Source organism: Ooceraea biroi, chromosome 9 (genome assembly GCF_003672135.1).
Source record: "Ooceraea biroi isolate clonal line C1 chromosome 9, Obir_v5.4, whole genome shotgun sequence".
Lineage (NCBI taxonomy): Eukaryota > Metazoa > Arthropoda > Insecta > Hymenoptera > Formicidae > Ooceraea > Ooceraea biroi.
In genome coordinates, this window is record NC_039514.1 from 13,388,975 (window position 1) to 13,412,987 (window position 24,013).

At 41.7% G+C, this 24,013-nt stretch overlaps 6 protein-coding genes across 8 annotated transcripts in view; 2 read left to right on the forward strand and 4 right to left on the reverse strand.

Moving 5' to 3' along the window:
• Positions 1–771: 771 nt before the first annotated feature.
• LOC105277340 (dymeclin) lies at positions 772–5,807 on the reverse strand. 3 transcript variants are annotated; one of them, XM_011335623.3, is made up of 12 exons: positions 5,674–5,807; positions 4,727–5,023; positions 4,377–4,580; positions 4,000–4,244; positions 3,711–3,926; positions 3,431–3,612; positions 3,214–3,339; positions 3,038–3,151; positions 2,698–2,949; positions 2,435–2,617; positions 2,145–2,261; positions 1,876–2,043 (listed from the first exon to the last, which is right to left on the reverse strand). In XM_011335623.3, the coding sequence occupies exons 2-12, from the start codon at positions 5,011–5,013 to the stop codon at positions 1,876–1,878; spliced, it is 2,094 nt and encodes a 697-aa protein (XP_011333925.1). In that variant the 5' UTR covers positions 5,014–5,023; positions 5,674–5,807. The 3 variants fall into 3 exon arrangements, with proteins under 3 accessions (XP_019886557.1, XP_011333925.1, XP_011333926.1); XM_011335624.3 differs by lacking the exon at positions 5,674–5,807 and adding an exon at positions 5,310–5,333; XM_020030998.2 differs by lacking the exon at positions 5,674–5,807 and having other exon boundaries at positions 772–2,043; positions 4,727–5,013.
• Positions 5,808–5,945: 138 nt separating this feature from the next.
• Positions 5,946–8,857, forward strand: LOC105277341 (mitochondrial 2-oxoglutarate/malate carrier protein). Its single transcript, XM_026972676.1, has 5 exons — positions 5,946–7,186; positions 7,354–7,487; positions 7,581–7,751; positions 8,016–8,115; positions 8,193–8,857. Exons 1-5 carry the CDS (start codon positions 7,005–7,007, stop codon positions 8,389–8,391), a joined length of 786 nt encoding a protein of 261 aa, XP_026828477.1. The 5' UTR covers positions 5,946–7,004; the 3' UTR covers positions 8,392–8,857.
• On the reverse strand, positions 8,601–9,925 carry LOC105277342 (mitochondrial 2-oxoglutarate/malate carrier protein). Its single transcript, XM_026972649.1, has 4 exons — positions 9,506–9,925; positions 9,216–9,400; positions 8,903–9,021; positions 8,601–8,806 (listed from the first exon to the last, which is right to left on the reverse strand). Exons 1-4 carry the CDS (start codon positions 9,597–9,599, stop codon positions 8,614–8,616), a joined length of 591 nt encoding a protein of 196 aa, XP_026828450.1. The 5' UTR covers positions 9,600–9,925; the 3' UTR covers positions 8,601–8,613.
• A 669-nt stretch (positions 9,926–10,594) lies between these two features.
• On the reverse strand, positions 10,595–13,993 carry LOC105277339 (coiled-coil domain-containing protein 173). Its single transcript, XM_011335621.3, has 9 exons — positions 13,615–13,993; positions 13,360–13,533; positions 12,889–13,083; positions 12,616–12,800; positions 12,315–12,435; positions 12,040–12,247; positions 11,626–11,954; positions 11,337–11,504; positions 10,595–11,250 (listed from the first exon to the last, which is right to left on the reverse strand). Exons 1-9 carry the CDS (start codon positions 13,693–13,695, stop codon positions 11,110–11,112), a joined length of 1,602 nt encoding a protein of 533 aa, XP_011333923.2. The 5' UTR covers positions 13,696–13,993; the 3' UTR covers positions 10,595–11,109.
• Positions 13,994–14,151: 158 nt separating this feature from the next.
• Positions 14,152–24,013, forward strand: part of LOC105277337 (tubulin polyglutamylase TTLL4) — a 130,449-nt gene continuing 120,587 nt past the window's right edge. The window contains exons 1-2 of the mRNA XM_011335618.3: positions 14,152–14,229; positions 16,218–16,280. The gene's annotated coding sequence lies outside the window, so the exon portion shown is untranslated. The remainder of the gene's footprint in view (positions 14,230–16,217; positions 16,281–24,013) is intronic.
• Positions 16,787–18,594, reverse strand: LOC105277333 (enhancer of split mbeta protein). The gene is made up of 2 exons (XM_011335614.2): positions 18,267–18,594; positions 16,787–18,055 (listed from the first exon to the last, which is right to left on the reverse strand). Exons 1-2 carry the CDS (start codon positions 18,339–18,341, stop codon positions 17,495–17,497), a joined length of 636 nt encoding a protein of 211 aa, XP_011333916.1. The 5' UTR covers positions 18,342–18,594; the 3' UTR covers positions 16,787–17,494.

Consider the following 24,013-nt stretch of genomic DNA (forward strand, 5'->3'; position numbering starts at 1 on the left):
ACGTGCCGACTAAATTCCCTCCCATCGCAGAGATTGATTGTGTGTTAACTAATAAGATTAAGTAACGGTATAGTACAGTTAAGGGATTTAATTATTATGGATAAATAAATAAATAAATACTATCTGTATGCTAAGCACATACACGTTTTAAGCCATGACGTGGCGTACGGCTGAGGCAATGTTTAATGACTTAAACGAGGATCTTAATTTTAACGTGACACACTGAGTTACTCGGCGCGTCTGCACCGCGACGCACAGAAACGTCAAATTATCTTGTTAATCTCCGCAAGCTGAAAGAACGTTCAAGACAAAAATGAAGTATTAGCAATAGTATGGTAACTATACACACGTGTACACGACACACAAGATCACGCGCGGCCGCATATACACGCTGCACAGGCTAGGAGAAATAAAATACTATCTATAACGATATTATAAATAACATTAAGACGTCAACTGTATTTGTTTAATAAAGATGTACATTCGATGCGCGAACCGTCCATTACGTAGCCGACAGGATCAGTAATCAACAAGCTTCAAATAGCGATTTTCACGAGTGAATAAATACATCCTAAGTATTTTTAACAAGATTATTCCCGCATTCGTACGCGATGTGCGATTCTTGAGCAACCTGTCGGTTAAAAATGGACAGTGAAGATCATTTCTATTCTCTCCCACATTTTGAGCCCGTCTATACTCGTCCTATTAGTCTGTTCTATTTCCACGAATCTGTCACGTGAATGAATGAGAAGAAATGAGGCAACACACATCTTTTGTTATAAATATCAGAAGTTTTTATTTGATATATGTATACTGTAAATGAAAATTATTTGCACATATACAGCGCGAACGATAGCGGGGAACTTTACATATATTATTGTTGTGACGTTTTAAATTAGCGGTATGGAAACTTAATTCACTCCTTCGCATTCTATATAATTATGTACAAATATACGTAAAGGCGATCACAAACGAAAGCATTGTTCGATGCTGCTTTGTTAGGCTACCGTGACAAAGACGTAACTTATTAAAACTTTAATAATCTTACATGTTTCTACATATCTTTCTCTCGAAATGGTATATACTTCGTTTTGGGATTACATTATTCACAGAGAAACTCGTTCTACAGGACATAGGAAGATGATATTGCAAGGAGTTTCGTTTCTCGAAGTTATACAAGTATTCGGAGCCGATATTACTTTGATGATTGTAACTTCTTATGCATATTAGTTGGTATCTCTAGTAACGTAAAATTAGTCTACCTTGTGTTGTAACAATGTTCGTAATGCAAAATTCACGCTAACTTTAACCAGTCCCATCGACGCACAGTTGCTGCATTCTCGTTTGCATAATACGCATCCATTTGTTATTTAAACCTATAAATACCAAATACAAAACTGCAAGAAAGTTATGCAGCCTGATCTCCAGAAATGTAAACTATCGTGTCTCCTACATCTTACGAGATAAAGCTCAACATCAAAATGAGGGTGACTATATTTAAAATATCTCGACTTCTTTTATACTTTATAACAAATATTAAAACAATTATACAAGAAAATGATATGACAGGAAAGGTACCAAATATAGAAACATGATAAATCATCTCAGGTAATATTTCCATTTTGGAGATACGTAGTTCGTGCAATAATTATTCTCGCGATCCGCCATATCAATTAATAAACAGTACAGTCTCTCTGCTCTATACACTTGCATTATTGCATTTCGATTCTTAAGGTTCCTGTTCTCCTTCGTCGAAACGAAAATGTCACTCAGATTTTTGCTTTATTTTTAATTCTCATTATTAACTCACGGTTTCGTGCGTTATCCTACAGTATGTCTTTGAATTTATAGCAAAACGCATCCCTCATCTCAGTATCAGCAAACGATGATTGTTGGTTCGCCGTTATTAGGGGAGAACAATTTTATGTTCTCCGCGCTCCAGTGCAATAATGCTCCTTGACAAACGACGCTCCACACGTAAGGAATGAAGAATTCTTCTGGTTGTTCCTCCTCCACGTATTTAAATTTCAATTCCGGAAATTTCTACAAGCAACAAATATAACATATAAACATGCATCAAAATGTTTTAAATTAAATTACAGGCAAAATCGATCGTAGCGATGCGTCCGACAATTTCTACGTACTCTTAAACGATCTCGCGGCCATTCTAACGTCCCTTGTTGTATCGTGGCTAATACTTGACTAACACCTAATTGTGATTGATCCTTTTGTTCCAGTTTATACGAGAAGAAATTAATTACCTGGAAAATACGTTCCGGAAATTTTCGATTATTATGGTTTTTCAATTATGTGCAATATACTGTGTACTATAGCATATTACATTAAGCAATATGTTAACATTCTTTGGAGTTCAAATATAGAAACGTGATAAAATTAAAATATCAATTTACATAATTAAAACTCAGAAACTTACGGAGTCAATGTTTTGTACGATATCTTGGAAAGCAGAATGCGTTCTAAAGGGTTGAAAGACATCCTTTTTGTATAGAAGAGTGTAAATCAAATTTGGATTGTGTGCGAGTCTATGGGTCAAACAACTATTTATAATTTCCAGCATCATCCGTAGAACTTCCTCAAGAATCGTTAAATCTTGAATCTAGAACGACAGATTTCACTCGACAAATGCCAAACGGTTAATATTTTTTAAATTTATATGTGTGTGTCTCATGTATTTACCATATCCACGCTTGTAGTAACATATGCGTCTGTATTCGCAACTCCATTAACAGTTAAATTAACAGTCAAATTAATAACACTTTCCTCACGAGCCGGTATTTCCGCTCGTATTCTTGCTTCTAATCGCGTGTGCTTTTTCGCGAGGGTCTCAAACAGACTCAGCAATCTCTGACTGACGTATGGATGTAACGATGTGAATTGGGCAGACATATTTGCCAGGGCTGCTAGACAGTTTGTATGAAGATACTTGTCCTAAGAGTCGCAGAAAAGAAAGATATTTTTTAGTGCAAAGTGCATGGCGCTATTATAACGCACGGTATAAAGGAAACATCATGCTTACTCTCATTTTAAACATGTTATACTGTATCGTACGAATCACAACGAGAATTAAAAGACCGCCTAATGATATCTCGCTTATGGATCTCTCAGTGTACCACGTTACACCTTTCAGCATCTTGAAAAGAATGTATTAATCGTTACATGCGAAATTTAATAATGAAATATCGTAACACTTACAATTTCGTGTATCCGTTTATTGAATGTTTCATCTTCGCTTAAAATTAATAGAATGATGAGAGACATGTAAATATGATGCGACGTGTTGTTTGGTGCGTGATACAATATTTGTAATATCGGAGTTACCTACAAGAAGAAACATTTCCATAGAGATAGTTTCAAATATCAGATAGAATTAATTGAAAAGAGAGAAGAAGAGTACTGCGGAATTACTTGCCAATAATTGTATGTCCGGCCTCCTCATTATGTCTTGCTTCACACTCGAGTTCCGATGCAACAGCATGTAGAGCAGAAGCGTGATTTCATCCGTATTTGGTATCTTACAAATAGTACTATATAATTTATTTAAATTAAACTTGAAAGTATCAGTTGCCTTTGACTGCGACGTAGCGTAATCCTCTGTACAAGAATATGTCCCATTTGAAATAAGTTGTCTACAATATCACGCAATACGTTCGCGCGAGATTAACAGTGACAGTGATGTTAACAATACTCGCCTTGCATATCTATAAAGGAGAAAAGGGCCTTTCTGTACGGGTTTTGCACGGCGGTACAGTGATTCGTGAGAACCAACAGAAGCAACAGAGATTGACTAGCGAGCGGAGTCTCCGTGTCGCGCTTCCTCTCCTCGTCCTCGGCAGCGCCGTTGTGCGCGATCTGCACGTTCTTCGACCCACTGCCTATACCCATCCGTATCACGTTCCACAATCCAGCTGAAATGACGCTTCATATTACCGCTCGTAAAACAGAGGCCGCTCGTGTTGCGCGGCACCACGTTGTATTTACCTGCGATGCTGAATACGATACTACCACCGGGTTGCTGCGTCAGCAATCCCGGCGGGGCGTGTTCCTGTTGGATAAAATTATGCAGCAGCGTGCACACCACAGCGGATGCGTGTCGGCTCGAGTGCGCGTGCATCGCTATCCTGTACACGGTGCTGTATTCGGCGGCGGTGTTGGAGAACAACTGCACCGACAGTAGCACTAGTAAACAATTGATCGCCTCCAAGTGAACGACGTATGTAAATTCACTGTAAAAAGTGCCGGTTGTACTTATAACACACGTAGCATTTATGTATATTTAATACGCGCGGTAAATAAGCGTTATAATATTTGAAAACACGTGTACGTATATAAGCGTGAATTGTTCTTTTTCCACTCACCATAAAGGTACATCTGTAATAAGTTCTATCAGTGCTTCGAAAAATTCTTCCAGCCTCAGAGAGGACAGCGCCTCGTTCGCCGCAGTTATCTGTGGTGCCTCGATGTACTTCAGCATTTCCTCCTCGCCGACTGTCTCGATGAGGTATTTTAAAATGCATCTCACGGCAAACAGCGCGTTGTACGTCTGCCATGCCGATAATATGCTGTGCAAATAAATATGCGTAACGTTAGAATTTATAATTAAATATATACAATTGCTATATATATCTTTAGCAAAACAAGACATAAATTTATGATATCACAACTCAAGACTATAATTACATAATGTAGCATGGCAAGCTGAACTTACTTTTGATTTTGAACAGGTGCAAGCAACTGATTGATACGTATGAGAGATACTTGTATCAAAGTACCAAAGTTGCCAGTAGTCAAATTATTGACCAGTAACTGCTGGCACGATATATCCAACCGAGAGTCGAGCTCTATCTGATCGTTCCTTGTGATAGGCGGTCGCATATTGTAAGACAGAAAGTTGTTCCAGAATATATCGTTCGCAGGTATGCTTTGTCTCCCACAGAACCTCTCCAGGTGCATGTTCTGGGATAGATCTTCATATCGACTTGGCGTCGTACCCATTGCCTCTATCCTGAAAACAAAACAGATAATAACTCTCACAATCACTAATAAAATCTTTCCTTAACGAAAGAGAGAGAGAGAGAGAGAGAGAGAGAGAGAGAGAGAGAGAGAGAGAGACAGAAAACAAGAAAGAACAAAATAGAGTTGTGTCATCTCTTATTTGTGTTCCCACATATGATAAAAATAATGACAAAAAATAATAAGACGCAGTAACGAAGACTATTATATTGAAGACCATCGGGCAGTTGACATCCCATTGGGCGAAAGACGCTTTTTATGTTGGCAATAATACAAACGCAAGAATCTTCCTTTTGGAAACGGAACATTTACAGACACGTTGACAGCTCGGTCTTGACGTCAACTCAGCGCATCAGCACGATGAGTAACACGATTGCGCGCTATCGGTCGCACCTATTCTAACGGTATCCGTCACACAAGCATCATCGCGCGCCAACGTCGTGTTCCCGTTACACAAGACGATATTATTTCGCCGATACGTAAACGTCATGTCGCGAATATACAATTAACCTTCGCGCGTCACTCGAGACGGTCGACGATCGCCGAGCACGATCGCCGGCACGTTTACAGTAGTGTTTTACTGTCACTCGCGACATCACGCTTTGCATCGCGTTTTTAATCGCTGAAATGACATTTACTTACGAAATTACGGATGCCAGTCAGTTAACTCACACATTACGCACAGGCAAACTTCCCACTGGCACCAGCTGACGTATCGGCACGGTATATACAGCGCGGCTTTCCCCATTTTGTATTGGTCAAACGGGTGCGCAGGTATGAAGTAATAGGTTGCTCGATAGAGAAATTAAACTTTCTTTTCACTCTTTCATGTTTCCCGAAGTGTCACCTCTTTTACAGCATCCTCTGAAACCCTTCGTTTTGACACTTTTGACTGGTACCTGAAAATAAAATAAAACGAAAAGAACTTGCGCTGATCCATCGTTGATTCGTACTACGCGAAGATGAAAGTTTGTTTTTGAAATGAGAAGGTTGCTATATGCGTGTTGTTGAGCAATGTATAGAAATTTCTTTCAAGTCACTGAATTTCAAAGTGAAAACTTTAGATACCTCGCTGTTGAAACGTGTTACTTAAAAAGAAAATCATGACTTATCTATCGTTGAGTTATACTACTTTCTTCTGTTTCTGGTAGACAGTAGAGACTCGTAGCGACTTTCCTTGGAACTAATTCAAGTGTGATCTTTTTCGTCGGGAATCTCGTACGCTTGCAGATGTTAATGCATGCAGAATTAATAATCTGTCTTTATGTATTATGTTATGGGGCCGTTTCTAGCAGAATTTGTTGGAATTGTTCATTTTGTACGCTTGTACGCCGTAACCCGTAACGACTGCAAAATGGCATACTTGCTGTATGCAGTAACACTATATTGCCATTCTGTAGGCGTTGACATTTATTAAACAGGTTGCGAAAATGAGATTAATTCTAAAGAATATCCTATTTGTGCTATCATTAATCGAAAAATGTAGTACGACTCAAAGATAAGATCAGAATAGCTTATTTTTAAGCAATAAATTTCTTAATGCATGTACACTTTGTAAACGTATAAGTATAGGCATTCTCGACTGATATAACGCTGCTACGTTCAGAAAAAATATGAAAACAGTTCGCAGAAAGGTTCAAAATTATAGTGACGTTACAAAACATGTAAGCCTCGTTGTTTTATGAAAGCAACAGAATATTAGTCTAGTATGAAAAACGGAGAATGCGTCAATGTCGGCATCGACCGAGGAAGTCAGAGTGCCGACACTCGCCAAGTTTGCAACAGGCGGCATATCCGGGTAAAAGAACAAATAGATTCACGTTGCAGCTTGCAATTAGAATAACAAAGACGCTATTTTTTATTCTTCATGCGCAAAGGCTGATGCAAGGAGCATTCTTAAAACGTAAAACTGTCGGCAACCCCATTCTTAATTCTGTCGTCACAGAGTGATAGCGCAATCCTCGACGCATCCTATGGACGTTGTTAAAATACGCATGCAGGTCTCGAGAAGCAGCTTGCGCGACACGATCCTCGAGACGTTTCACGCGAGCGGAGTCCGCGGCTTCTACACTGGACTGACTGCGGCTATTCTTCGTCAGCTGACCTACACCACCACCAGACTAGGGATGTACAACACGTTGTTGGATGTTGCAGAGTAAATGGCAAATTGTCGTCATAAAAATTATTCATAAACTTGCACAGCTGAGCGTTTAACCATACTCGGTTTGTCGCCGAGCACAAATCGAATTGACGCTTAATGTTCACGTTTTTTTAACGTCATGTTAATGCTTTTTTAAGCATCGATGAATATTCTTTGTCCAGACAACAGTTTGGCCGTTTGAATTACGCGACGATGATCAGCTTCGGGATGGTCGCTGGCGTGATGGGTTCCTTCGTCGGCACCCCCACGGATTTGGTATTGGTCCGCATGGTGGCCGACATCAATCTGCCACCAGGTATGTTCTTAGATTTCTTTTCATTTGTTAAACTTATTGTACGCTCGATGTGCTTTATGATGATAAAAGAGAGGAAAAAACATTGTTGTTTAGAGAAGCGAAGAAACTACAGGAATGCCATTAGTGGTATCTTAGATATATGGAGAACCGAAGGATTCTTTCGATTGTGGAGAGGAGCAGTACCCACGATGGGCAGAGCAGCAGTCGTCAATGGAACTCAATTAGGCACATACACCAGAGCGAAGATGATACTGCAAGACACAGGTTGTCAAAAGTTGTAATTTTGTAAATTGACGCGATTCTGCGTGCCATTTTTGCCTTGATGCAAAACTACAACTCATGATTTAACATTTATAAGATAATATGAGTTTTAATTCTTTAATACTACTTTAATATTTTTATGATTATTATTTTAGTGATTAATGTTATTAATAAATTTAATGCAGGACGGTTTTTTAATTAAAATTTTTTAATTTAATTTAATTTATTTAATTAATTTTTTAAGTTAACATTTTTAATATCCAATAGGATATATCCAAAATGGTATGTTACTGCAATTTGTCGCTGCTATGATATCAAGCGTCATCACGTGCTGCGCCTCGATTCCGGTGGATGTTGCGAAAACTAGGTGAAAGGACGCAACGTAACAAACTAAAGAGAACTTGTATTTTTGAACACGTGTTGAATGCGGAGATTTCCTTGCAGGATTCAGAACTGGAGGCATTCTGCAAAACCAACTAGCGTAATGGCTACGATCGTGAATATCGCGAGGACAGAAGGAGTAATGTCGCTGTGGCGCGGTTTCCTCCCATATTACTCCAGAGCAGCACCCAATACTGTAATCACCATGGTGTGCCTCGATCAGCTTCAACGAACGTATTTCAAACTTTTTCCAGTGTCATAACGTAAACGAACTTTCCTGTTTGTATAAAACATATTTTTTCGATAGTGCACCGTGATATAAGTAGAGCGAGGCCCTAGATGGCCGCGTGTTTGAATAATTAGCACGATGACGTTTCTTTGAAAAGTAAGATTTAATTTGGAATTCCTTGCATCCGCAAAGGGCAAAACATAAATACATAACGAAAACGTGAATATAGAAATTTTGGTTTCAGATGATTTGGAATTAGTCTTGATACATTCTGTAAAATCGCATCAATTGCTCGTTGACGATGAGAGTCAACACTGTATGTGGGCCTATTCTGCAGTAAGTCGGCCAGAAACCTTTCCAGAGAGCCCCCAACCCCTCGTTTTTTCCTATTGACAGCATAACTGCGATCATACCCGGAGGTTTCCCAGTAATCTTCATGTTTTGTATCCTGCCAATGCAGAACGATGGTCTTATTAAAATACAATACTCTTCCCTTTTTTTAAGTATACTTTATTATTTAAAAAATTCCAAGTTCGACGCTTACCTGGTCTTAGTAACGTCAAAGGGCATAGAGTTGAAGGTGGTAAAGAATCCCGAAATCATCGACGCGTAAAAATGTAAGGCTATTCCCTCCTTAACGTTCACTGGTAGAATAATCGATATTGTTCAAATAGTTGAAAAATACAAAACTATTTGTAAATAATGTCGAAGAAATATATTTTGGATTTTAATAATTTTCTATAAGTGAATACTTGTCTCCGACTCATACATTCAACAAACTGAACGAATGTACTTAACGGATATATTAAAATATATAATTTTAATATATAACGCATAATAATTATTATAATAACTTAATATATAAACTTACATTGTGACGCTATCAAGTATTTTACTTGACTATAAGTTGCCAATTGTGAAACGTTGACGACGACAGCCCTTCCTATCGTGGCCATACTTCCTCTCCAGAGGGTGAACAACCCCTCTTCCTTAACGATTCTGATAAACGCGTCAAACACGTTCTTGTAATTTCGCCGTTGATCTAAGAATCAATGCCATTAGCTGATGCATGTAAAAAGAAATTGTCTTGGTTTTAATATTGTTCAAGATCAATATGGCAGTTGTTCCAGAATTTTAATATCGTTACCTACTGGTAATCTGCCGTCTGTTGTCATTCTTACGAGAGCGACGTCGGCTGGTGTTCCAACAAAGGCTCCGGTGGCACCAGCAGTTCCAGCCATTAGTGCTAAGGTAACGAAATTAGGAGGACCTACGTGTCTTTGTCTATAAGCATATAAACTCAGGCACAATTATTGTCTCTTCTGGAACACTGCCGGACGATAGCTTTAGCCACTTTATTTTTGTACTGTTTAACTGATCTATTTCTAAGTGATTTTTTATTGTTTTAAAGAAATATATATGTATATTATTGGAATAAATATTATTAATCATCTCTAAAATATTTTATTTAGCTTGATTTACCGCCAATAATCTTGCAGTTGATTGTAAATTCCGAGTCGTACAGTTGTATACGTGGCCTGCCTCACGAGACCGGCTGTCAAACCAGTGTAAAACGTAGCAATGCTCTCTTTGCTGTATATATTGCCAATCATGTCCATAATCGAGGCTTTCCCTTTGTGCATTTGTATTCTATTCTTGATTACATCCATCGGGTGAACCACACAAGTTGCCGCCATTCTAAGATACAAAAAGTGAGAATTGTAAGAACGTATGTATTTTAATTCATAGCCATTATATTAAGTTACCCGGAAAGTCCGCCTAGTAAGAAATTGATCATTGGCGGTATGGGTTTCTTCTTCTTCTCCTTTGGCGGTTCATCTTTCTTCGACATTTTCGATATCCTGTTGTGTCGAGAAAATAAGTGTTTATAAAAAAAATGCGCGTTGAACAAACAAGATACTTTATTCTTATTCTTTAATTGTCATACTTCAATATACTTTTAAAACATCTCAAACAAATTACCACAATAAACACACGTATAAATATACGTATTAAAATCTGTATATAAAATGTAAAACTTTGTAAAACTTAACCAATAGCACGCATCAAGATACGATGCTTTGCTTTAAACATATGGCATTAGGATATCGATTCTTAAATCGATTATAATTTGCAACAGACATAGACAGATTGCATCGATTAAGTGTGAGATTTATTACTTTATTTATATATATTTATTTGTATGAAGAAATGAGCTTAAATCCAACATGGTCTCTTTGATACTTCAAGATTAATTTATTATTTACCACTTCAAGAATTTGATACATCGTTATTTACATAAGAAATTATTTTATATTAAATGTTGTATATCTCTCACTGAAATAATGTCACAACAGATAAAATCTCCATTAATTTATGTGCTACATTAATTAAATGTATGTAATGCGATACAGGCCGTGTCTTCGAGAAACCTGTTCCCAACAACTTATTTAGCCGTCCCGAGAAAGGAAGATTTTGACGTATAACGAGTGTCCGCCGCAATAAACAACCGTGAGAGTACTTAAACTTTCGCAAGTTGCTTAATTTCAACACGGACAATTTCGTTTGTGCCGATCTCTACGTAAATCGCTCAGCAATTGAAATGTACAGATGCTGCTTGATGGTGCAACGTGAAAACGATTCGAACATCGTCTCGAATAAATGACATAATGACGGCACGATGTATATGAACCGCGTGATAATTGCAAGACGCATGAATTACAAATGAGCGCCGTTTACTATAAACAGCGGTTACTGCAAATAATATATTTGATCAGGCGGAACAGGTTTTGTGCAAATGCGACGCATTCCGTGTTTTCTCTTCGGTCGTTCCGCTTTGACAGGCTCTTCCATTTTTTTTCTCGGTATTAACCCCATTTCCTTTTTACATTCCTATGGTCGAAAACGTCGATTGTAGAGTTTTCTTGCAAAACGATATTGATTTCAAACTCTCAAACTCTGCGAGTGCTTAGACTTACTTCTACAGCTTTAATAATCGGATAAAGCGGTCTCACTCCCCTTGATTCCTCCAAAATCTCGTCACCATAAAGCATAATCCTCCGATTAGCTTTCTCCGTCACAGCTTTCATATTCGTGGCTTCTGCTTCGAGCACTTCCTCGCGTTTTTTCTCAATTTGCTGTCCCTCCTAATAGCAATAATAATGTAAAATACAATAAATTATAGAATATTACAAAATAAAAGTGATGATGTTCAGTCCTAGCTATTATTTTTTAAGTTTTATCAAAGTTAATGGAACCTATGCTCACAATGTCTCTCTGCAATTCATTTCGATACTCCTGTTTTTGCTGCCATTGTCGCTTGCGTTCTTCCAAATTGGTTTGTTTATCATATTCATTCCGTTTAAATCTTTGCATCATCTCCCAAGCTTTCCAATCTTTCTCCTCTTGTTTCCGTTTTGCCTTTACAGCCGCATCTTGAAGCTTATATTCCGCCATGAGATTGCGCATTGTTTTTTTCCATTCTTTTTGTGCTTTCTGTTTTTCTGCCTCGATCACTTTTTCCTTCACAGCTTTCTCCAAAATTTCTTTGTCTTCGTCAGACTCACGAGTCTGCTTAATTGCACTATATTGCTCCACTGAAAAAGATAATTAGCTAATGGCCATTAGGATTCATTTTAAAGCTAGATAAAAGATATATATATACAGGAAACATTGACAGACCTATAATCTGCGTTTCACGTGCTTTCTCTTTCTTTTCCTTCAACGTAATTGACGCGTGGATTTTTTGTATTCGATCTTTAGCCTTCCGATAAATCTCTAACGCTCGATCCTCAAACTCCTCATCGCGCTTCAATTCCAATTCAAATCGCTTCTTCTCTTCTATCGCTTCCTTGAAAAATTGTTGCAGCTTCTTCTTCTTGTTCAATATCTGTAAAAGAGGAGTGTACGTTAAAATTGTTTTGGCTAAAGTGTATTTAACATATGTCAATACATACGTCTTGCATCTCTCTTTCCTTCGCGATTTGCACATTTTGCGTCATGTTTTTTTGCTCCTGTTTCTCGGCCTCCATCTCCTCCGCCGCTTTTAATTTATTATTCTGCTCGTTTTCTTCAATTCTAATTTATAATTCATACAAAAGCTATCAACGATTACGCACGTATGATGTAAACCATACTTCTATTTTCTTATAATTATAATATAAATAAAATATTTATATATCCATTTCCTATAAGCTTACACGTGTAATTGTATTCTCACAATTTCATATCAATATTCTAATTAAAATTAACGTTTACTGTTTCTTCAAATCCATTCGGTAATTCCTCGTTTTCTTCGCTCGCTTCTCCGTTTCCTGTTTCTTTTGCTCTTCGTGCATTGCGACTTCTATCTTGATCGAATTAGCGTATTCTATATCCTGGTTCTTATCCATCGTTTTAATAGTCTTCTGAAATGCCACTTGAGCATCTAATTCCCTGAGACACTGATGAGATCGAGAAAGATTATTTTGAGTTTAATTAACAGATTAGACTTGCTTGACGTGAATATTTCTTTTTTGTAAAAAAAACTACCTCGGAGGCGAGAAGAGCACGATTAAACCGCCGACATAAGGGCTTTTTCTGCAGAATCAATTTCCTTGCTTGTTGCACTATTTCCGCGCGCTCCGCAGCCTTTTTCTCCGCCAGGTCTTTTACGAACGTCTCCGTTTCTTCCTCGGCTTTCTTCTTTTTTGACAATAATTCTTCCCTTCGTCTTGCTTTGATATTCTGATATTAAATAAATTTCGTTTTTTCTATTATCAGTTGGATAAAACAAATAAAGAAAAGCTTTATAAAGGTTTGCTTAAAAAATGTTTTCCTATTTTTTGGAAATTGAATAATTCGTGCAGAATAAATATTTCAAGAATTTACTGAATTTCCGAATTTTATATAGCCCCGTACTTTGTGAAGTATATATTTTATATATATTATAATGAACATTTTTATGTAAAATATCTATTACTTTTTCTATATTTTGTAATAAGTTGCATTGACCAAACGTACTTCTATCGTATCACTCCACGTTTTAGTTTTTTCATAAGTCGCTTTTTTCAATGCTGTTATTTTCGCCACTTCCTTCTCTTGTTGTGCCGCTATTCTATCCTCCTCGGTGGTATAATCCACAAAACGCTGGAAAGCGCTCTTTGGCGCTATTAACGCCCGGGTTCTTTTGGACGGCTATGGAAGGATTTAAATTTTCAACATAATTACGAATAATGAATATAGATTTCAATTTTGAAACGATATGAAAGCACTCACTTTAGTATTATCGAGTGTTTGGCCACATTTCAAGAGATAGGTCGTACGCATTTCGGAATGATGTGCTCTTCTCCGTACCATCTTAGAGCGGAAGAATTATACAATAGTAGAGACGAAAAGGAAGCAAAGTTCTTGAACGCGAATAACTCGAATCTTGCTACAGAGCTGCAACTTATCGAATGCTCAGAGTCACAGCACAAGCGGTTGACATAGAAACCAAATAAGAACGATCAATGTTCCGCATGACTTAATAAAAGAACCAAGAGCAGAAAGTCCTTTTATTATACGTTCCATGTAAGATAATACAATAATTTGTTAATATTGTAATAATGCATCAAACAATGATATATTTAACTCAGAGATATAATTACGTCTAGTTTGTACTTTCCACAGTGTCTATTGTACTACAATTTTTGTCATTTATCACACGAGTGAAGTTTTACCCCTCGATCATCTCGACAAATTCATACATCATCGTTCATAGCACTGTAGTTATCAACGTCGCACGTAAAGTGAGTAGTTTCAAGAATATGCCGCAAGATGGCCGCGGAGCGCGGAGTGCACCCGTGGTGACAGCACGTGTTACAGCTGAGTGGCGGTTCGTGTGTTGGAAAAGTGAGTATATCAATGCGTTCGATTATTTTTCGCCTTTTCCAAGGCACCTCCTCGTGCGCCTGACATAGCCGACATTCCCAGAAACGCCCTGGGAACATTGGGACGCCCGTACGTCGATAAATTGTGATCAAACACGATACAGTTTACGCAACGCCGCGCGTGGTCGCCAATGTTTTCTCGTAACGATCCCTCGTGATCGGCGCTCAATTTTGAGTGCCGCATCCTGCGACGATCAATGTCGACGGTCGTCGTGCATCTCACGAGGCGAATCTCGACGTCGGACCGCGTAAGTGCATGGCTTCGTGGGACTAACAGCGATCGAGTAACGCGCATCGATTCGATCCTGGTGACGCTAACCTAAATCTCGCGCCATCGGCGATTCGATCGGAGTGTTGACGAAGTAGTTGGAAAACAGGACGAGATCAACTTTCGGGAAATCCGTTCCGATTGACACACACGTAACTGCAAACTGTGCTCGAATAATAATAATCGCGGAGGGTTATCGTCCAAGTCGCGCAATCGGCGTACGCTCTGAACATAGCTGTTTGTCGTTCGACGTTTGTCGTGATCGACAGTCTAGTGACGTTAAATGGTCGATTGTTGCCGCTTAGAGTAGCCAACGAGTTTTTGCATCGCATGTTTCGGCGGAGCGTTACAGTGATGATCTCGTGTGATTATTTCGCGCGGCGCGACCGGTTCATTTTACTTCCGCGCGGCGCGACTTTCGGGATCGCGCGCAAATTTCGGCGCGTGCGGTTCATGCAATGGCGCGCACGTTCGGAGGTCATTGCGCCCGGCGAGGGGACCACGTTGCGGATCATCGACGGCAAAGGTATCATACCGGATATCTGCGTTGGAATTGCGCCGAAACCTATCGCGTATCGTATCTCGCATCGCGATATTCGCGATCAATGGGATAACTCTTCGGTCTCTTTTCATGAGCAACTTGCTTCCTGGAACTCGTAAATGCGAGCCCGAAAATTCGAAGCAGAGAAGGTGTAATTGTAGGTTACAATTGCAGATCGAGTCACGTAATCGCGATTTTAAATTTCCGTTCGTTCGTGAACGACTGTTAGTCAAAATGGCCGCGTGATTCATGTCGTACGAGAATTTCGTGTTCCGTAGTCAGGTGAGAATATATCGATACTTCGATCTTCGGATTGCAAAACCTCGTATCTCGTTTGAATAATAGCATTCGTTTGTGAACTATGTTGAACCACAATATTCGGGATATAGGTATGGAGCTTACATCATTATTTGTAATTCATGTTTGTAGTCTGTAAAATGCTGCACTTGAATATTCGTATTTGCGAACCACTAATCATCATATTTTCTTACGAGAGAAATACATGGATATTTTAACGATAGTTTAATGCAAATGTAAGAAATAAATTTATTCTTTTGGATGTTTTCGATATTTGTATGCCATTATTGACGCGACGATGCGAAGGAAAATGCGTAATTCGCGAATTAACTGTCGTAACGCGTCTCGCGTGAGTACTTACAAAGTTTATCTCATGATTTTTCATGATCGTGGTATTTCGTTTTCTTTGTATTCAAATCCTGACGCTATCAATAAACCTACACGTAAACGTTGCGAGCTGTGATTAATAAGACACGCCACAAAAGAATAAACTGTATTTTTGTTCGATTAACCCTTTCGCACCGGAAAATTATTTTTATCACGATATTTACTGTCGCTACACAAAATGCAGCCGAAACGAGGTAAACGCGAAAATGAGAGTTTTTGAAATGCATATCCGAGCGTGTCAAGGTGAAATGGCGCACGTGACGCTGAACTTTCGGCGCCTTTTTGCGATTATACATATATCGAGAAGTAAAATTAAATTAAAGAATAATATACCATAGAAAACAATTTTTACTTCTATTAACAAATCCGCGTAAATGCATCGTGATTGATTAAAAAGAACAGATTCAAATGTTTATAAAAGTTTCAGCATTTTACTAATGTAACGTATGTCCCTCAGGTGGGTGGGAGTGTATCAGCAGGAAAGGAATGAGTTACAAGGTCTTCTGGGAGAGACATTAGAGTGAGTACATTCAGAAATATTCAATTAATTAATTAATTTTCATTTCTTTGTTAATGGTATCGGTTCTCTGTGATATTTGTGTTTAAAATGCTAAATGTTTCCGAAAACGCAGTCGAATGAATGGTCATTTCTGTCATGTGTTGAGATTTATTTATTCGATTGCCGAGTCGGCTAAAGATTTTGACATTTCTAAATACGAGACGTGTGTAGGAAATTTTTGAAACTTTCGTGTGCAATCATGTTTCATACGCAAAATGTTGTTTACATGTTATGTCTACGAATATTGCAAATTAATATATTTTGCATATTTAAATCATTCACATTAGCGTGATATGAATCGACTTGAATATTATGTTTATTCTTGATGCGTGAATATTCATAAGAATATATCAATATGTATGACGCATAGGTAAGGAAAAAACAATTTTATATTACTTATACATTGAAATCAATCTTAAATCTATGTTGTATCGGGTGGGATGCATAAAATCACGTGAACACATTGCTCTGATGATACGAAACATGTTTATTAAAAATCTAGTATCATTCTCTACATCTACTACAGTAAATATCACAGGTACACGTTTCTCTATCACAAGATCTGCTCCGCTCGGTCATTTTTACATACATTTGCGTCGCGCCTTTCTCTCATTAGAGATCAACCGTTGTCATCATCTTTTTGACCGGTAGAGAGACTCATATACAAAACAACGTCTTATATATCGGCGAGACAATAAAAAGAAAACATCCTCGATAAAAGTATATGAAATAAACAATAGAAAACATCTAACTGTCGAGTAAATTAAAGCTTCAGCCGCGCGCGGCCGCGAGGAAAAGTCTACGTATCGAGATCCCCGGTGCGCTTTCCGACTTGCGGGACGTTACTGAAGATGCGATAGTGCGAAGGGTCGAGACACGGTGGTGTGAATGTGGTGTCCGCGTCGGTGCTTCATCACTCTCCTTCTCTCTCTCTCTCTCCGAATGTCTTTGAGCAAATGGAAACTTTTTAGGTCTAGGTGATTTTCATCCGCGTACATATACGCGCGCACGCAGGCAATCTTCTCTTGTCCTGCGTGTTGTTCCATTGCAATCGCGGTATTCTGTTCCGTTTAGATCACAGACGAAATTGCAACACCGGCGTCGGTCTAATTCCTCTTTGTGTCCGAGGAACCTCCGTTTCGCCGTTTCCGACACGTTAGTTAAGCATGCCGAGTTTACCAGGGTCGCCAGACGGGTTCGCTAGGTTTGGCCACCTGTAAGAGACCTTGGTGGCTCGCAGGGGATCTTCGAGAGACAGCGTCAATGTCGGTTCGCACCGGAGATGGTTGGCTGGACGCGGGTGTCAGCGGCATCGGGTACTCGTCGGAGCTAAGTTCGGTGGAAGAGGATGGTGAAGTTTGCGGCGCAGCCACGTGGATGGTGAGCGGGCCGGTCTTGTCCATGGAATTCAATTTGTGACCGAGATGTGTCATCAGCTTGGTGCCAAGAGCGACGTCAACGCCGGGAGTAGCGGCCAGGCAGCGGCTGACTTCATTCGCGCAGTGCGTGTAACCGGCGCGAAAGCGATCAGCATCGATCACTGGGTTCGCCGAGAGACGCTGCTGTCGCTGGAGCTTGTGCAGGTGACGCACCGTCAGCTCCAGGATGTCCGCCTTCTCCAACTTTGCCACATTCTCGCCGTCACCGGCCAGCGCCGTCACCATCAGATCCTTAAGCTCATCCAGGCAACGGTTGATGCGCGCACGGCGTTTGCGCTCCAGCATCGGCTTCATCACCTGTGAATCGAGGAAACCGAATCGCTATAGTCGACGTGACTAAACAATTACTCTGAAAGTGCCATTGCATTCGCGGGAGAATATTTACAAAAGCAAACTCGAATCAAGTTGAAGAGAAAATTGAACGACGTAACGGATTCGCAAATAGGCTCAAAGTCCGCGTGGAGATCACAATGATAATGTTTACTTGACGTCAAGATCAGACGCTTACCTTGCGATACTGGTACGTCCTGGAGATTGGTTGTTCCTGTCCATCGACCATGATGAGTTGCTCGTGCATCTGCATGGTTAATCCTTCTATGGACGGGTTCTCTCGCACAATCAGAAACTTCACTGGATAACCGATTCTTATCGCGGACGCGACTTCCTCGTGGACCGTCGCACCGGTTCGTCAAACTTTAATCGTCGCTGCGATTTGCGATTCACTCCGGCTGGCGGTAGGAAACGCGTGTGTTTCTGAACAACACGTAGATTTCCAGCACGGCCCTCGAGTGAACACGAACAGAGCGTGATTGTAGTCGCGGTCGGGCGAGGCTGCGGCTTATATAGGCAAGGGCCCGCCGATAGACGAGGTAAGGGGGCCACTGTGGGCCGCATGGTGGGGGACAGGCCTTCCGTGGGAACGGTCCGTAGAGGTTGGTTCCCAAGCAAGCACACCACCTGTAAGCGGCAGCTGCCAGACACGCGCCCACACCAAGCCATCGTCACCGTTCCTGCGTCCTTGTTGCACCTAGCCCGAAGTCGATGCTCCCTACCCTCGGTTGATCGTCGTCGACGATTGGTGTCGTGCCGCGGTATGCACGGCTTCGTAATATCGCCGTCTCTCTTTCTCTTCCTCTCTTTTTCTCTTGATCCTCTGCTCTCCCGTTTTCTCCAGGGATTCCCGCGTTTGCTCCTCGTCTCTCTTTCTTCCTTTCTTTCTCTCCCTCCTTCTTGCTCTCTTTCTCTCCTCTTTCTCTTTCTCGCTCATTTGCTGCGCGTATCTTCGCTCATACGGAAGGACTAGATCTCGATCGACATCCTCTTCCCTTCGCCCCCCGAGCAGGATAGAGACTCGTCCTCCTCTCTTCTGTAAGGTGCAGCTTCCACGCTCGTGCTGGATCTTCTTATCGATTTCCCGTCCCCTTCTTTCCTCTTCCTCGTCGTCGTTTGTTCTGTCTTTTTTTCTCTCTCTCTCTCCTTCGTTCGCTTCTGGTTCTCCCGCTTCGCCGATCGTGGAGCGTGCTGGGCACAAGTCCGCCGCGACTCACGATTGCAATCCCACCGGCTACACGGTGTTGAATCGTGTGCCGTGCTCGTGTACATGTTCCGCGTGCGTACGTATTCGTGGTCGTCCGGCCACCGCCGCGGAATCGTATCGCGGCCATCGGTGGCACGATTGATCGATCGTTTTACGCGTATTAACGCGCGGAAGGGGGAAGTCGCGGATACGAGACCCGATAAAGCTCGTCGCTGCGAAGAGGTATGACAAATCGGTTGTTAAGTTGGTTGCGTAGTCGAGCGAGACGCAATTAATTAATTTTACCCTGGCGCCGGTTCCTGTCTTCGTTTCCAAGTAGTAGACGTTTCTGCGGACATCGTGTCGACTGTCGGCTGAGTGGGATCGGAACGCGTGGATCGGATCTTGATTGAGTAATAACTCGTCCACCAGATTGTTAATTTAAGACAAATTTCGAGGAGAGGAGAAAAATCGATCGACTTATTTGTTCGTTAATATAAACATGACGCTTCAATATTATGCTCGTTGCTGATTTCATGACATTATCGCGACACGTTATTTAACGAGATTAATAAATACCGATACAAGTATAAAAAGAATATTTTGCCCTTAAGGACACCTCGCCGAGAGAAAAATCGGTGACTCGAATACCTTCACCTACCTTACGTATAACTAAAATTATGCGAGTTTGGAAATATTACGTTTGCTAAACATACAAATACACGTATAACGATAACGAAGAGATTACAAGATCCACTTGTGTAAGCGCGAACACATGAAAAATCAGATCTTGCGTTTTGGCTTTGTTGTTATTACGTTATCCGTGAACGTTTCTCGTCGCGCCGCAGTATTTCATCGGAGCTGTGATTACGCGTGATTATCGGGTGCAATAGTAATTACAAACAGGAGTAAAAGGTCTTCGAATTGCGCGCGGATATTCAAAACGGAGGCTCTTGCGGAACGGAGGGAACGAGGGAGTTTTTCGTCCGCGCCACCCGAGTAACATATCGCACGGTCAACAAAAATTGGCCAAAAGTGGACCTCGCTGGCGCGGCTTCAATTTTGCAGGGATAAAATCGTCGTAAAATCATCCTCCCGCTTACATAGTATAGTCATCGTGCGAAACGAGCATCCCAAACGCGAACTCGTGTTCGCACTCTCGCGAACGTCCCCCCCGTGCACTCCGAGATACTAATTTCGGCGAACCACTTGCTGAATTATATCCTATGCGGTCCCTTCTCTTCCACCTCCTCTTCCTCCTCCCCTCTTCTGCCCTTGCTGCACTTCGTGTCTCTTCCTCTTTTTTTCGTCTGCTACCCTTCGTCCGCTCGTTTTTCCTCCGCGTCTTCCTGTGGCTGACCGACCACTTCGCTTATTTCGCGGCCGGAGCCGGATACTTAAACGTCGTTCGCACCGAATAATTACACACGCTCGTTTCGAGGCCCCCCTCCGCCTTCTCATCGTGCTCCCGCGACCCTACACAGCACCCTTTTCTTCTTCTTCTGCCTCGTCCACTCCGTCGTTATCTCGTTTTTTCTTGTTCTTCTTGTTTGCTGCTTACGTTTCTTCTTGCTACCGCGGCTTTTATACGGGACTTCCTGCTCTATCTCTCTTTCTCTCTTTCCCTCTTTCCTTTCCCAATCTTCTATACACCTTCTTCTCCCTATTCTATTTTCCCTCGACATGCCCTCTTTCGTGTATCGACCAATTGCGTATGTCGTTAACGAGTGGCGGTAGTTCGATAGAATCCGACGCGATCGAGAGATTATACCGCTCGTAACTCGTTTCCTGTCTCGGCCCGCTCCCGCGACTTCGATCGGATCTCTCCGTCCTCGCGCGATCTCTCGTGGGATCTAATTAGCTTGATGTTGCGGCGGCTTGAAATGACTGAGACGCTGCGTAATGTAGATGTAACCGTGGAAGCCAGACGCGTTTAGCGCAATCGAATCGGAGAATCTGTCATAATAATCCAAACGTTAAAACGAGAATCTATTTCGAGTTATCTTGCGATATATGCCGAAAAGTATATCGCATTTGCGATGCACATGCTTGCTTATTAAAATGCATCATTAACTATACGCTACACGTATAAAAGACGCAATTTAATATCAAGTAAATATTTTGATACCTGAAAATATATGGAGGAAAAGTGTACGCATGCTTGCATTCCAATATTTAAATGTTACATGTCATCACGCGAAGCATCATACAGAGGCCGTTATGCAAAGTGCAAGTTTCGTAATCGGAAGTTTCGCCTAATGTTCTTACATTGCGGCCACTCCGCTCGCACGTTTAACCAGATGCACTTTCTACACGTATGATTCTTATTGCGTCACCGCGCGAGATTGAAATCGCGTAATTTAGTAGCGAATTAAACGAAGGCATCTTGCACTGATCCCTGATATCTCATAACGAAAGTGTTTACGCGTGTACCATGCTCCGTGTACGATACGTCGTTTGCACGTAAAAAGCAATCGGGCAATCGTTGTCTCAATGTTGCATTCCACAAAACGGCAGCGAAACACGCGCCATGACGATCTCTCTTGATATCAAAGTGTCGAACCTGACGCGTGTTAATCACGCTCGCACAATAGATGCCTCGCAGCGGGTGCGATCTTGTCGAGACGAGCGAGGAATCGATTAACTTGGTGCACGCGTCGCGGCGACACAAAGTTCACCGATCCATCAAGTCGTTGCAGCAACGTTGAAGCCGACAGATGCGGCGGCGCATGAATTTTCTCACACTCTTCGGTCGTGCGAGGTTTTTACTTTCCCAGGTTCTCTCTCTCTCTCTCTCTCTCGAGCGGCACGTAACACACGTGTGCGTTACGGGGTCGTGCGATCGCGTGCCCACTTCGATGAGACTTATTAGCGAGTGCATCAGCTGGCCGTGAACATATGTCGCGAGCCGCTTGGCTCGTGCCAATGAAATCGTAATCTCCCATCCTGTGTTGTGCACCCTCTTCCCCCCTGTTACATTCACGGGATATCAATCGCCCTTCGTAATGTCGATCCGCGCGCGCGCGTAATACCCCTAAGGTGGTCGAAGGTAAGAGTCAACACCGGGGACAGGGTGCCTACGATAATTCGGCCAGTCGTGCCCGTGAGAACTTGGTTTATTTGTGTCCGATGCTGCTTCCGTTTCGATACGCGTGACAAGCACGAGCAACGAGGGCTCGTTCCGAGCGATGGAACACGTAGTTTGATGCGGTGGATAATTGAATTGGTCATTTTGAAAATTACACAGATCCGTGGTTCTTATAAACTGACGCAGCAAACTGCGTTTTAACAGCCGTGCAGCGATCTTTTGATGAATACCAGCATTACAAAATTGCCTCACTTCTCGTACGCTTCATTTGCTTTATTAAATCGTAAGCAGAAACAACATCGGGAGAGTATTACTTGTGACGATGCTACTCCGATTAGCGTGGCAGCGCAGTAAATCGCAGGTTACGGTGCGTCTGAAGCAATCTCGGAAGACTGCGAGACGCCAGGTCTGATTTATCGTGAGAAACCGATCCGGGAGAGAAGACCCGTGCTGCGATTAATTCTCGTGGGCGCTTCGCCCGAATCGAATCGTATCTGGTCGTGTGCGCGCAGTTAGCACAGCTCGCGACACAACATGAACGTAACCCTGTGACCTACTGCGCGAGCGAAGTAACCGTGAAGAGAGTGCATAAGAAGCAGCAGCCGCAGCGCCGGTGATGGTACAGGAAGAAGAAGAACACGAGAAGCGGGAAGGGAACATTCTCACGCCAAGATCGCATCAGGGTTCACCTGGCGCGTGTGTGCACACCGAAAGCTGCCGCGCACTTCGCCCTATTTAAATGACCTTTCTTCCACCCCAATTTCTTTTCTTTTTATCTTTTTCCCTTGTCTTTCAACAGTACTGGGCCCGTGGCACGTGCTCACAATGCCGGCACACGCCGGCGTTACTTCCGTGTGCGCGATGCGTGGCCTTTCACGGCTTCTCGACGATATCCGGTAGAACCTGAATCGCTCGCCGGCAACTACCCGTGATCCTCGACCTTTCGCGGATTCGTGGCGCAACCCGTTCTCCCTTGCGAAATTGGAGTAGCTCGCAGCCAGTTTGAGACGCAGCTCGAACTGATCGTGTGCACATCACTGTGATGTATTTATTTTCGCACGCGTGAAATTCCGCATGCACTCTCAATAAAACGCGCTTAATGATGAATTCGATTGAATAAAGCACGATAGGTTCGACAGAACAAAAGGGAAATGATTTATCGAGGGGTGCGGGCGGACGTATTCCTTTTCGGCGCGTGCACCGAATCAATGGATAATAACGTTGTTCATCGTCCACGTGCCTACCCACACTCGATGCTCGTTTATAGACTGTTATATGATCGTCACGTGACACTCAGTGGTATTGTATCTCAGTGAGCATACAATGTTCACTTGTCCGATGGAGTTTCATTGGAAATTAAAACGTGACGTGTCGTGTTTGAATAATATTCGTTAACCCCTCACACAAACTACTTAATCTTTCAATCTGATTTTATGTCGGCGAAACTCGATTTGGTTAATATTTCTTCCTCAAGCGACGTGCGTTCAATCACGGTAGCCGTGTCCGTGTGCAGCTCCTTTTGATACGCATCCCAATATGATTCTAAACGCATCGCGAAGACACGACAGAGAGCGTGAAAGGCTTTTGTGCGGTGGCCCGAAATCGATTTAAGGAGTCCGCCTTGGATTCTCAGCCGGCCGGCCGATGTTTG